The sequence below is a fragment of the Myotis davidii genome, unplaced genomic scaffold (assembly GCF_000327345.1).
Source record: "Myotis davidii unplaced genomic scaffold, ASM32734v1 scaffold533, whole genome shotgun sequence".
Taxonomy (NCBI): domain Eukaryota; kingdom Metazoa; phylum Chordata; class Mammalia; order Chiroptera; family Vespertilionidae; genus Myotis; species Myotis davidii.
In genome coordinates this window covers 61,254-76,055 of record NW_006285996.1, presented here as the reverse complement: position 1 = coordinate 76,055, position 14,802 = coordinate 61,254, and the positions used below count along the sequence as shown (strand labels likewise).

At 35.6% G+C, this 14,802-nt stretch overlaps 1 protein-coding gene across 2 annotated transcripts in view; it reads right to left on the bottom strand.

Annotated features, from left to right (window-relative positions):
• Positions 1-2,051: 2,051 nt before the first annotated feature.
• The window catches only part of GPALPP1 (GPALPP motifs containing 1), a 29,229-nt gene continuing 16,478 nt past the window's right edge, over positions 2,052-14,802 (bottom strand). Inside the window, exons 6-9 of one of the 2 annotated variants that reach the window (XM_006757170.2) lie at positions 14,020-14,184; positions 11,698-11,796; positions 3,943-4,161; positions 2,052-2,253 (exon numbers count right to left, since the gene is read on the bottom strand). In XM_006757170.2, the coding sequence (XP_006757233.1) occupies positions 3,943-4,161; positions 11,698-11,796; positions 14,020-14,184 (483 nt within the window). In that variant the 3' untranslated portion in view covers positions 2,052-2,253. Of the gene's footprint in view, positions 2,254-3,787; positions 3,828-3,942; positions 4,162-11,697; positions 11,797-14,019; positions 14,185-14,802 lie in introns of those variants that run through there. The other variant, XM_006757171.2, reaches the window with a different exon arrangement.

Below are 14,802 nucleotides of genomic sequence, written 5' to 3'. Positions count from 1 at the left end.
ATTTCAGGTACAATAAACTTAAATGTCATCTTCAACAGTACAGAATGTCAAATAGCTGCTTCACTTTTTAACTTAGTGTTGCTCTTTATCTTCTTCATTTTTAAGTTTCAAAAGAGGTCACAGTTCTCTAAGACTTGGCCAAGAAGTGTAGGACATGGAAAAGTTCTTATTAGAAAAGGTCAACAGTCTCAATTTTCTACCAGATGGACAGGAGACTCAATATAATAATGCCATGTACAGCCTGAAGAGGAGATGAAATGACTACCTTTCCGTTCTGTGCAAACAGTTACTCTGTTCTTCTAATGTCAGTGTTGCTATACTGGGTTTAGTCTCTCCAGGAGGCAAACGACCTCTGGCCTGACATTTTATTAAAACTGGACTCAGGGTGGCATGAAGGGGCATTGGATCTGAGGCAGCAGTGAGACGGTAAGTCATGGGAAGAAGAAGCTTCTCCCCCTTTTGCGAAGGTCATGGACACTCCAAGGGTGAGAGAAGAGATAAATAGTTAATATGTAATATAGAAATACCTCTATCCCCGTTAGGATGACAGCAAAGCAAAAATAAGTATCCAAAGATGACAATTTTTGCTGGAAATATCAGATTTCCCAAAAGTATAAGTTAGGAATTCATAGAAGGATGAGGAAATAGATAACATTTCTTCCTCTCATTGAGAAAAAAAATTGTAACAAAATTAAATGAAAGCAATGGATGCTCTTGCACAAGCTTTGTATTTAGACAATACCACCCACTAAAATGACATCTTAAGTCAAAAAGTAGCTCTGTTCAATTCGGTTTAGACAAGAAGCCTTTTCATAAATTTGCTTAGGAGAATAATTCATTTTTCAAAAGGGCTTGAGTAAGCTACAGTTTACACAGAAAATATCATTGGAAAGTATTGTACTACTCTGATTAAAATAATAATGTGTAGCCTTTTTTGAGTGGTTTACATACTTTTTCAATAAAGCCTAAATGAACTAGGAATCAGAAGCTTTTCCCACTAAAACCTTGTGCTTTATCAAAAAAAAGAACACAGAACTAGCAGAACAGTTAGGACTAATCTATAAAAAAATATAACTTACAGAACTATTCAGAATTTTCTATTTAACACTTAAAGAGGCAGTACTTAAAGCATAGAAATTTATAATGCTTCCTTAGGGTGGTTATGATTAGAGTTTCATTTTTTTAAAGGGCTATTTGTGATTGATATAAAAATCTGTCCCCAATAAATCAGATAAAAATCTGTTAATTATAAATGGGTAACGTGAGATCATCTCAAAGCAGAGTTTGTAGACTGAGAAAGCTTTGATTGAGATCAAAGAGCTGAGTTTTAGACTTCATACTGCTCGTGGTTAATGACATGTCTTTTATATTTTATTTTATTCATTTTAGAAAGATTGAGAAGGGGGAAGGGAGAAAGAGAAAGAAGAGGAGAGGAGAGGAGAGAAAACATCAATTAGTTGTTCCACTTGTTGAGGCTTTCATTGGTTGATCCTTCTGTCCTGACCGGGGATCGAACCGAAACCTTGGCATACTGGGACAACACTCTCACCAACTGAGCTACCAGCCAGGGCCAATGGCATGTCCCGTTCCTCAGATTGCCTCTCCTAGAAACACTTATTAAAGTTTAAGAAAATTTTTCCTTAGCACGTGAGATAACAGATATTCCTCTTTCTGACTTAAAAACAAACACACCAAAAAACCCAAACAAATCAAAAGCCCAGAGTGCCCAAACAAGCAAACTGTTAACGAAGCAGTCAAACCTCCATATCTTCTATTTTCTAGTAAATGTGTATTCACTGGCTGCAGTTGAAAGGGAATATCCAAACAATTTCAAATTCCTGGATTAACTGTAAGGACCAGAACACTTACTCCAGGGCTGATTGGTGATACCCGATGAAGAGGTCCAGGCTATGGTAGAGATTTAGTGGCCAGTCCTGACCAGGTCTGAGAGGATACTTGTGAGCCATCACAAAAATTAGGGCATGGTGGGGGGGGGGGGATCCCCAGAATAATTAATTGAAGAAAAGCCCACACTTTCTCAGAAGCCAAAGACACAAAATTCCATTATACATAAGAAACACCAAATTTATGTTTCCTCTAGAGTCTAGACTCTAAAGGATGCACAGAACAAAGTGAGTTTGTATGGTTTTTAAAGTAATCTCTAATCTTAAGAAACTTAAAATGAAAGAACAAAGGTGGACAGACAATAAAAAGGTATTCTTCAACTTTTCTTCATTATACAGGGAAATCCCCCTGGAGTAAGAATAAGAAAATTCAGTAAGTTGGAAAATATTTCTAACTTTATTTTCTCTTAAAGCACATGTTAATATCAATGTAGGTTTCATACAATTAAAAAAACCAATGGATGTACTGGAAACAGAAAAGTATTTCCTCCACACTATAAGTTGTAGTTATTTGGAAATGTGTCACATATTGTTTAAACTGAATCTTCCCCTCTTTTAACATCATGTGTTAACATGTTTAGAAAGACAGACCTTAGTAGTTTGCAGGCTGGACCTTAACTGGATTTGTTTTCTTTGAAATACTTTACAGTCACTAATAATTTACATGGATCCTTTTTTTCCCTTTTTTTTTATAGCACAGAAAACAAGATAGTTAACTAACGGTAGGGACAATACTTTATTTTCTTAGTTTGATTTTTGGAAAATCAACTGAAAATAGTTTTGGCCACCTTTTAAAAAAAATTAAAACAAAAAAAAACAAACAAAAAACCATAAAGGTTTTTAAGAAGCAACATTAGTTTTTACGTAATTTTTAATCACCTTTATGAACTCTCGTCAGTTTGGACTATAAATGAATGATGTAATGGTTTTGGCCCTTACTTTATTGAGATCCTTTAAAAACAATGAACATTTTTCTAATTGTGATCTTATTTGACATCAAAAAATTACTAGCGCCCAGCCAGTGTGGCTCAGTGGTTGAGCATAGACCTAGGAACTAGGAAGTCAGTTTGATTCCTGGTCAGGGCACATGCCTGGGTTGGAGCTCAATCCCCAGTAGGGGTCATGCAGGAGGCAACCAACCAATGATCCTCTCTCATCATTGATGTTTCTATCTCTCCCTCTCTTTTCCTCCACGAAATCAATAAAGACATGTATTTAAAAAAATACTACTAATAAACCTTTTTTCATCCTTTATACCAGCGGTTCTCAACCTGTGGGTCGCGACCCCTTTGGGGGTCGAATGACCCTTTCACAGGGGTCGCCTAAGACCATCGGAAAACACATATGTAATTACATATTGTTTTTGTGATGAATCACTATGCTTTAATTATGTTCAATTTGTGACAATGAAATTGGGGGTCACCACCACATGAGGAACTGTATTAAAGGGTTGCGGCATTAGGAAGGTTGAGGGTGCTTTACACCCTCCTTTCCATTTTTCATAAACTAAACTTCTATTACAGAATTTTAAGTAGCAATGCCCTGTTAGTTATTATGAGAACAAGGCTACTTTTCCATGAACAACATTTATAAGCCCACAAAGGCTGAATTGTTTTAAAAACCGCGCTTAGACAAAAAGATTTGCAGACTTACAATCTATTATACTATAAAAGGATATAGATTTTTACACATAATTATTTATAAACAAGATTTATTTTTAGCCTTGGCCAGTTTGACTCAGTGGACAGATCGAGGGCCTGCAGACTGAAGGGTCCCAGGTTCGATTCCGGTCAAGGGCATGTAACCCGGTTGTAGGCTCGGTCCCCAGCCCTGGTTGGAGTGCATATGGAGGCAACTGATTGATGTGTCTCTCTCACATCAATAATCCTCTCTTTCTGTCTCTCCTCTTCCATTCCACTCTCTCTAAAAATCAATAGAAAAATATCCTTGGGTGAGGATTAAAAACATTTTTTTCTTTAAATTTTTAAGAAGCTCAAATTTACTGATATAAAAATACACTTCACTGAAATATACTTACTTATAAAAACATACTGCCTTTGCCATGTGAAAATCTGGTGTTTAGTTCTCTAGATTTTCTTATTAGGGCTTTTTTCTGAGCTTCATCAAACCGATGCACCTTGAGATCCTTATCACGGTCAAATGGTATTCTTTCTTGAGGCTTATTTTTATCTTCAGCAGCCTTATTCTTTAATTTTTTTTGATGAATGTCCATAAGAGATTCTGATCTTTTTGATTCCTGGAGAAAGTCAGAAGAGTAGAAATAAAAATTTTAGTTTGTATAGATTATTGACAGAATATGATAGTGAAACAAAACATTCAAGTAGTAATGGTGAACATTAAGAGGGCTATTTACAAACCCCAACAGGTTTTTCCAAAGCCAAGACAGCATCTATGAAGAAAATATGTAGCAGAGGCTAATTCAATTAAACCAAAATGAAGACATCTACTAACTACATGCCATACACACATAAAGAGCAAGACAGAAAGGAAACAAATGTTTAAATAATAGAAGAGAAAAGCATTGTGTGATGTATCAAAATTGGAGTCCAAATAAGTACAAGGGTGAGAAAGAAAGAGCCATTACATCCTCACTTGGCAGCCTGGTTAAAGCTTTATGGATGTGCCGGTCCGTGAAGCCTACAGGAGTGCCTAGGAAGGGAAGGGCACTGCCAGGCTGAAGCAAAAACAAGGGCGAACCAGAAAAATAAGTGCGGAGGTGCCTCAATCCAAGGCCCATTCCCTGCACAGGAGAATGTTTGTTCCTTTCAGTTTTGTTCTTTCTCTTACCTCCCTCATGTTCTTCCTTCTTAGGTGGGGCAGGTGTTCACATTTTAAGATATATATAGTGAGATGAGGTCTGAGCAAAGGCAATTGGTTTCATAAGTTAGAGATTTATTACAAACCTTATAGTAGTGATTAAAGTAAAAGACAGAATGGCCTGGATGGAAGAAGCAGAGAGTGGGATGCAGGAATAGATACAAGTAATAGACTAGAAGCTTTCAAAGTGGGGTACATGTGTCTCTGGGGGCTACACAGAGTGGATTCCATGGGTACGAGGATATGGATAATTTTACGGTTATCTACCCATGACTCTCAACTTCTTCTTGCAGGCTTACTTAAAATTAATTTGCCCAATAATGCATCTTGTGAGAATGTCTCCTCTTTTGTTATAGTCTCTTCCCACTTAACAAAGGTGAGGCCTTTCAGAATCTTATTACAGAATACTGTGTAAGAGAGCAAGTCTTTAGGGCATCAATCAAAAATATCTGAAATACTAGTATGAGTGAAACTTCCTCTAATCAAGGAAGGGCTTTGTGTCCTTTTTGTCTTAATCATATTTCTCTCAGGAGTGTAATGTCCTTTTGAAATGGGTGTTTTGGCTCTTATTGGAATGTTCTGAGTTTAGATATACTGAAGAGTAGGGCCATGAAAGATAGGGCACTTTTTGCTTAACACACCATCTCTTCCAGGCCCTGCACTATCAAAGAATGTACTTGAGAGCAAAGATTCACATGAAGACAGCCCAGTGAAAGCAAAATAACAAGGCACTGGTAAGAAATGTTAAAGGTGGCAGCATCTTATTTCATGCAGAAGACAAACTCATGGTATCTACCTACCTACTTTAGAATTCAGAAGTGTTACAGGAGTGATCATAAACACATCTATTTGAGTGGAAAAATGAAGTCAGACTTTCTGGCAGAAAGTAAGTCTGACTTGGCTGATTTGACAACCAGAACTGACTTTGTCAATTAGGTCATGTGGTAGTTATTTCCTATAGATAAATGAGCCCAATTTGAAGCTATAAGTCTTTAGCAGAATATACAAAAGATGCTGAATTAATAAATATTTAAGTTAGCACTATTTCCATTCTCCCAATCCTTTTTATTTCATACATAAATCTTGGTCAAGTCTTTAGAAACAAGTTGATTTGTAATTCAAGTACTTTCCAGTCCTCCCTCCCTCCCTTTCACTTCAGAGAGAAAGGGAAAAAGAGAGAGATAGAAACATCAATGATGAGAGAGAATCATTGATTGGCTGTCCCCTACATGCCCCACACTGGGGATTGAGCCCCCAACCTGGGCATGTGCCCTGACCTGGAATAGAACTGTGACTTCCTGGAAAAGCATGGAGAAACAGGTAACAACTTAAGGTCCGAATTCAGAAAACCTGGGTTGCAATGATGGTCCTGCTGTTTCCAACACTGGTGACCTTAGGCAAGTAATTTAAGCCCTCAGTGTCTCAGCTGTAAATGGCAGTAATCCTATAAGGCAGTCCTTGGGTTACGTCGGACTCGACCTACATCATTTCGTGGTTACATCACCATCTTCCATTTATTTATATTAAAAAAAAAAGTCCCGTCATTTCGGTGTATGTACATATGTGCTTTATGTTTTTATTATTTATTTCCCACAAGTAAAGGTCAGGAATTGTTATCTTTCTTTTAATTTTTTTTTACTGTTTCACTTCTTTACTGCTGTGTATGTGCTCCATGTGAGTGACGCAGGTGCTTGTGTAGATGGGTTCTGACTACGGTGAAAATCACCTTACGTCCCACCGAGGAACGGATCTCTGACAAACCTGAGCGGCACCAGGGCCGCCAAAGTGGGTGGGAGCAGAGGCCCCGATCACACCACCGGTGACCCCACAGATCAGCCTTTCTATCTGGCCAGGCCTAGGGATCCTACCCATGCATGAGTGTCATGCACCGGGCCTCTAGTAATAATAATGATTTTAAAATATTTGGATGAGAGAGGAGTTAAATGATCTAAAGAATACAAAGGATTTAGTACAGTGTTGGGCACATAAGAATCTCCCAATAAATATTAAGTGCTAGATTTACTGAGAATTTACTATATTGTAATCCTCACAATATCTCTGTAAATTAAATGTTATTGCTGCCATTATACAGATTTGGAAAGAGAAAATGAGAAAATAAACTAATGGAATCAATGTGAAAAAAAATTGAAGTTGGCCTGGCAGGTGTGGCACAATGGTTGAGCACTGACGTATGAATCAGGAGGTCACAGTTCCATTCTAGGTCAGGGCATGTGCCCAGGTTGTGGGCTTGTTCCCCAGTGTGGGGTGTGCAGGAGGCAGCCGATCAATGATTCTCTCTCATCATTGATATCTCTATCTCTCTCTCCCTCTTCCTTCCTCTCTGAAGTCAATAAAAATATATTTTAAAAAATAATAAATACAGCCCCCCCCCCCCAAAAAAAAACCCCTACAAATGAATAGCTCTGGCTGACGTAGCTTAGTTACTTGAGCTTTGTCCCATGCATTAAAAGATAGTGGGTTCGATTCCTGGTCAGGGTACATACCCAGGCTGCAGGATTGATTCCTGGTTGGGGCATGCAGGAGGCAACCAATCGATGTTTCTCTCTCACTTTGATGGTTCTCTGACTTCAATGTTTTTCTCTGTTTCTCTCTCTCTTCCTCCATCTCTCTCCTTAATGAACAAAACAAAACAAAATAAAAAAGAAATAAAAAACACATTTGATGCTGAAACCTGTGTTTTTCTAGTAGTAAGTAACTTTCATCTAAAGACCAGAAACTAACTGGGAAAAAAGTCTTTCATTAAGAGATTAAATTTACATTTTGCTTTTTTATATTTAATAATTATTCATCAAAATTTGCAATATGTTTACATTGTTTTGGTTAACTGAAATTATAACTTACTCCAGAAGTAAAAAAGTGCAAACATTTAAAGACAGATACAGAAAATTAAAAAAAAAACTTTCAATTTCAATTTATGTATATATATATTTGTTGCAGTAAAATAGGACTTATCAGATATAATTATAAAGCTAAATTAGGATAAAATTCTGTGGCAGGAGAAAAATAAAATGATGAATTCAAGGAGAAAAAAGGATGAAATAAAATTCCCAACTGTTAGGAATTTTTGTTTGTATATATATTTTAATAGATAATGATAAATATTGAATTGCAATGGTATGTAAATTCCACTTTAAACATTTAATAGAGCAATATAATATGCTATAAATTCATGGTAACTATTGAAACTTAGTTAATGAAAAATTTTAGATGTCAAGTAAAAAGTTTCTTTTAGGGGTTACCAAGCAGAAACACCTTAAGACCTGATTAACTGAACAGAAATAGATTCCTGCCCTGCCAGTGTAGCTCAGTTGGTTGAGGGTCCTCCCGTGCACTGAAAGGTTACTGTTTGATTCGCAGCCAGGGCACATGTCCAGGTTGCAGACTCCGTCCCAGTGGGGTGGAGGGGCATGCAGGAGGCAGCTGATTTTTCTTCCACTCTCACATTTATATTTCTCTCTCTAAAAACATCAATAAATATATATATTTTTAAAAAAGAAATAGATTCCTGAGCCCCACCATAATTTAGTGAATGATAATTGTCAACTGTAGGTCACAGCAACCTGTGCTTTTAAAACCCACCCAGGTTCTTATGCATCAGATGTGCAACCCACTGTGTAGATCATTCTTTCTGGCAGAGAATGACAACATAAAAGAGAAGTGGAGTAGGGTTAATTCTAGGATAGGGAACTATAATGTCGTATAAATATAATTGTATGTAAATGCAAAGGAATTATACTATAAAAATTTGAACTTTAAGCACTATTTCTCCACATTTTCCTCTCTCCCCATTAATGAGAAAATAATAATTCATTAATTATACAACAATGATGGAGATGTCGAGATAGGCTATCAAGAGTTGGAAGGGAAAGGCCTGAGATATTTTTTAAACAGCTGGAGAAAACAGAACAAAGTTTGGAGGAGATGAGAGAAAAATGAAGTTGTAGAGGCTCTACTTTACCTAGAGCAGCGGTTCTCAGCCTGTGGGTCGCGACCCCTTTGGCAGTCAAACGGCCCTTTCACAGGGGTCGCCAAAGACCATCCTGCATATCAGATATTTACATTACGATTCATAACAGTAGCAACATTACAGTTATGAAGTAGCAACGAAAATAATTTTATGGTTGGGTCACAAAATGAGGCACTGTATTTAAAGGGCCAGAAGGTTGAGAACCACTGACCTAGAGCCCCTACTGAGAAACAGGATGAGCAAAGGGTAACAAAAAGCCAATAAAAATGGGGAAATAAAGATGGCAGGTTTTAATTAACTGATCCACTATGCAGACATTTCCCAACATACGATGTTTCAATTTATGCTTTTTCGATTTTACGGTGCGAAAGTGATATGCATAATTAATTATGTGAGATATTGAACACCTTATTATAAAACAAGCTTTGTGTTAGATTATTTTGCCCAATTATATGTGAATGTAAGTGTTCTGAGCATGTTTAAGGTATGGTAGGCTAAGCTGTGATGTTTAATAGGTTAGGTATATTAGATGCATTTTTGACTTAATGATATTTTCAGCCTATGATGGGTTTATTGTGATGTAACCCCAGCGAAAGTCAAGGAGCATCTGCTTTAGTAAATTTAGTAAATTAAGTATCAATGAAGACAGGGAATAGATCAAACCACTGGACTATTATAGCCAATTCAAACAATTCAAGGTCTCAAATTTGTCATATCAATTGTTTCGGGTGTACTGTCTGGGTTAGCATCATCTGTACACGGTGACACACACTGACCAAACTACTGCTAGAATCATAAAAAAACAATGAAAAACACCTAGAAGAGTCAATTCACTAAAAATCACATTGAAAGCCAGTTCATGTAGAGACTAATTTGCTGATTTACCTGATTTAATCATTTAACAAAAATGCATGTTTTATAAAGCTTCATAAAAGCCAGGGCAATTTATGTTAAATGGAACAGTGTTATAGTAGCTTTTAAAAATTCATGCTAAGATCCTAGTTTGTTTTTTATTTTGTCTGTTTAATGGTAATATTTTAAATAGTGCTTGATTTATCAAAACTAAGAATTATAAGGTGGTTTAGTCTTAAGACTATTATTATTTTGAACAGCACACTCACAAATAACCAAAATTTCGGTATGAGATTAAAACCCTAATTTTCTGATGCATTTTAAAGTCAATTGCACACATCACTACATGTACCCTAAGTATTTCACCAACCATTTCACTAGCTAGAGTTCAATATTTGTTTACAAGCTTTTCTTTTAAGGTAAGTTTATACACAATGAAATGCACAAATCTTAAATTACATTTACTTAGTTTTAGAATTTAAACTCCTATCAAGATCTGGAACAATCCCATCACCCCAGAAAGCTCCGTATGCTCCTTTTTACTCAGTCACACATTTCCACTCCAACAACCACTATTGTGATTTTTTTTTTCCACCATAGATTAATTTTGCTTGTTCTACAGCAGCCGTGGGCAAAATACGGCCCGGCCCGTTTGAAATGAATAAAACTATTGAAAAAAAAGACAGTACCCTTTTATGTAATGATGTTTACTTTGAATTTATATTAGTTCACACAAACTCTCCATCCATGCTTTTGTTCCGGCCCTCCGGTCCAGTTTAAGAACCCATTGTGGCCCTCGAGTCAAAAAGTTTGCCCACCCCTGTTCTAGAGCTTCATTTTAATGGAATCATGGAGGATGGACTTGTGTAGGAAGTCATTTTTCACTAAGCACGAGGACTTTGAGATTTAACCACATTGTCATTTGTAATTTGTTCCTTTTTTTGTATTTCATTGTATACAGTTTTGTTTTTCTTTCTCTTTGTTGGGAACCTGGGATACTCATAAATTTAGCTATTATCAATAACATGTCTATGAATATTCTGTATAAGTCTTTTCTTGAAGCTACTATGAATAAAGCATGTTGAAGTCTTCATGTGGACATGTTTTCATCTGTCTCAGATGCCTAGGATGGAGTTGCAGGATCATAAGGTAGGTGTATGTTTAGTTTTATAAAAATGCCCATTTGGAAAAAGGCATGGCTTGTGGATTTTCAGTTATTCTTCTTTTCTAACATATCTCAATATGGCTATAAATTTTGGCCAAAAAGTACCACTTTATATTGCATCCCACATATTTGTATTTTTGTATCATTCCGGTTTAGATATTTTCTAAATTCCATTAATCATGTCTTCTTTGATGCAAAGTTTACATTTTGAATTTTTCTAATTTCTTGTTGTATAAGACTTTTAAGTTATTTGAATTTTAACTTAAATTCTGTGTGGTCAGAGAATATGGCTTGAATGATTGTGACTTTCAATTTTCTTGAGACAATGACAGTTGAGTTTTTGGTCAGTTTCCAAAAATGTTTCCTGTGTGCTTAAGCTTCACTGTCTACAGATGTCCAATAAATCATTCTCATTGTATTTTTAATGTTTATGGAACTTTTTGTTAACTAATATCTTAGAAACAGAAGGTAATTTTCCTGAACACCTTCCAGGGGCCAATGGGTTAAGTGACTGACATTTATTCTTTGAGCTGGAACACCATTTTTCTTTCTTCTCTTGAGTAAGAGAATGTAACAAAATGATGATATGCCAAATGAATACTGACCATTCAGTTTACATATTTAGATTGAACCATATTTTAAAAACATCTTTCTCCCATATTTAAATCTTCGCATAAAATATTGCAAATCTGTTTATAATTAAAAAATTTGGGAATTGAGGTTCTCTAGGAGTTAGTAGGGCTCTTACTTCCTGATCATGTGCTACTAAACTCTAGGAATTGAATTTCTTATATATGACTTAAGTAAAAAAATTAACTAAGAATATTCCAAAAAGGATTTTACATAAATATATATACAACAGTAAAAGAAAGACAAACAAGCAAAAGAAAAAACGAGGAGCATTAAAAGATAGAAAAAAGTTAAAGGTTATATATTTTATTCTGACTTACATTGTATGAGGACACCTGCTCAGCCAATCTCTTTTCCCTTCCTGACAATATATGTTCTTCATCTTTCTTACTGAATGACTTCCTTGCTTCTTTTGTCTCCTGAGGAATGAACACAGATAACACATTACTGAACCATATAATTAAGAGAAAGTAAAAAAGAAATACTACTATTTTCTCTCAGATTGAATAATCAGAGACTAAACTAAACCAGGCTTGTTGAACCTCTCTCCATTAAAAATGTTAATATACTCGGTAAGATTTCTATTAGTATTCTAAGATTTTCTTGAAAACAAGAAAAAACAAAAAACACCACAACTCTATCAACTAACCGGAAGAATCACCTATTTCCTGAACTCAGACATGAGTCTGACAAACAATGATGAAATGTAAAAGATAAAATAAGGCTTAAAAAGAAATCTTGTATTATATTTTCAAAACTTGGAAAATCACTCTTGAGGAAACAAATTAAAAAAAATAAAAGGTGTACAGACTGGAAAAGAAAAATAAAACCATATTCACAGATGACAAACCGTCTAGGTAGAAAACCCCAAGGAATCAACAGAAAAACTGGAACTAGTAAGCAAGTACAGCAAAGCTGTAGGACACAAGGCCAATATACAAAATACACACCAGCAATGAATAACTGGAATTCAAAATTAAGATAACCATTTATCATAGAACACACACAAAAATAAAGTTTGTACTTAGATACATTTCCAACAAATTTTAGTTAGGAAAAAAAACCCAATTAGCAACCAGTTTTCAAAGCATACTTTTATACTGTTGCTATTTGCTTATGAAAACCAATGAGGCTCTTATACAATTTTTATCTTATTAATGGACTAAAACAACATTTTATTTAATAAAGTACGTTAAAAATACAGAAATAGTTCAATTCCTACTTTTCCATAAAACATTTCCCAGAAAACATATACTTCTAATTGTAAATATTCAGAAAAAAATGATGTTATGGTAGATGGATATAAAAACCTGACCATTTAAGAGTTAATAGATATAGTCAAGACTGGGAGGTGAGATTATAACAGATCTTATTTAATTAACTTATGCATCACCCTTCCACTTCTTCCTAAGGAGCAATTTTACTTCTTTTAGGTAATGTCAGCTAAGTGGATGTGATAGGGGAGATGGCATGCTGCGGAATCAAATATAAAAAAGTACGATGAAGTGAAGAGTACCTATTAAAAAGGAAGTTAAAAAAAGGGAAAGGACTAAGATCTGTTACAAACATAACATTATATTAGTTTTAGGTGTACAATGTAATGATTCGATATTTGCATATATTGCAAAACGAGCGCCACAATAAATCTAGTTAATATCCGTCTCCCAGCTACTTTCAAATATGTATTTTATGCATACTTTTTTGGGTATATATTTTATAAATTATTTAATGTATTGATAAAAGTGCTTCTTTTTTTATTGAGGTATAATTGACATAACATTATATTAGTTTCAGGTGTACAATGTAATGATTCGATATTTGCATATATTGCAAAACGAGCGCCACAATAAATCTAGTTAATATCCGTCACTATACAGTTACAAATTTTTTTCCCTTTGTGATGAGAACTTCCAAGATCCTGTCTCCCAGCTACTTTCAAATATGCAGCAGAGTATTATTAACTACCATCACCATGCTGTACCTTACATCTCCAGAGCTTACTTGTTTTATAACTGGAAATTGGTAGCTTTGATCCCTTCACCTATTTGTCCGCCCCCTACCTCAAGCAACCACCAATCTGTTCTCTAGATCCATGAGCTTGGCTTTTCTGTTTATTTTGTTGTATTTAGCACTATTAATGCAAGTGTGTGCTTCTTGTCTATCTTGATAGTAACAAGAGTTTTATGCATCATTTATCTAGGTTAATCTGTGACTCTGTTCTCCCCCCCAAGATATTTTAAAAGATACCTTGTAATGGGAATAGTTTGATGCTGTATAAGGACCAGTTTTAGAGTTTCTAACTCTAAGAACTTGGAGTTAGAAAAGTCTAGAATGGAATTATATTCATCACTTACCAGCACTGTAATTCCAGAAACACTGACCTCATAGAGGTTAGTTTCTCCTGTAAAATTAAGTCAATAAACTCATGTCTCAGAGTTTCCTAGAGATTTAAATGATACAATTTATTGGGAAATGGTAAACAAATGGTGTCACTTTCCTTCCTTCCAACTTTCCTTCAAGGGGAAATCTGTATTTTCCCTTCCGAATCATAACTTTTGAAATAGTACCGTTAAATAATTCTGCCTTATGCCTTTTCAAAATAGAGCCAACATGGACAGAAATACATGAATAACCACTTTCACCTTGGCTTTCCTTTCCCTGTCAGCTGGAGTATCTGTCCACACTGATCGATCTCCAGATTTGGTGTCTGTTCTTCTCTTAAAAGTTCTGGGCCCAAGACCAAAGTCTTTCAATTCCGGAGGAAGCTCAGTCATCCAGGACTCCCTTGTAATTGGTTTAGCTGAATCCTTTAAGAGAAACAAAAAGAACTGATGTTTTTATCATTATTTTACCAATTTTTAAAATCGAATTTATTGTTCTTTTGACTTTGTTATCTTTTGCCATACTCAAATGTTTCAGTAGGCAAATTTTCCAGGCTTTCCCTTTTATAGTTTTAGATTACCCAGCTCCTAAATTTTCTTTATATGTATACATACATACCTGTACATATACAGGGTGGGGCAAAAGTAGAGGGACAGTTTTTTGTATGGAAAATAATACTATCCTATCTATTAAAAGAGAAACATGGTAATTGGTGTACATCCGCTACCCTTCCAATTGGCTAATCAGGGCGATATGCAAATTAACTGTCAGCCAAGATGGTGGCTGGCAGCCAGGCAGCTTGAAACTAACATGAGGCTTGCTTGCTTCAGTGACGGAGGACTCCAATGTTCCCCGCCTGCCTTGCCGGCCTCTGAGCCTGCAGTTTGAAACATTTTAACAAATATAGAAGCTAAAAAAAAAACCAGAAACCTGCTTTCAGCGAGCTGGGATCTCAGAGCTGGAGTTGATACAATGTTTCGATTATAGAAAGCAAACAAACCAGATACCTACTTTCAGCAGCGGAGGCCTAAGAGCTGGAGCAT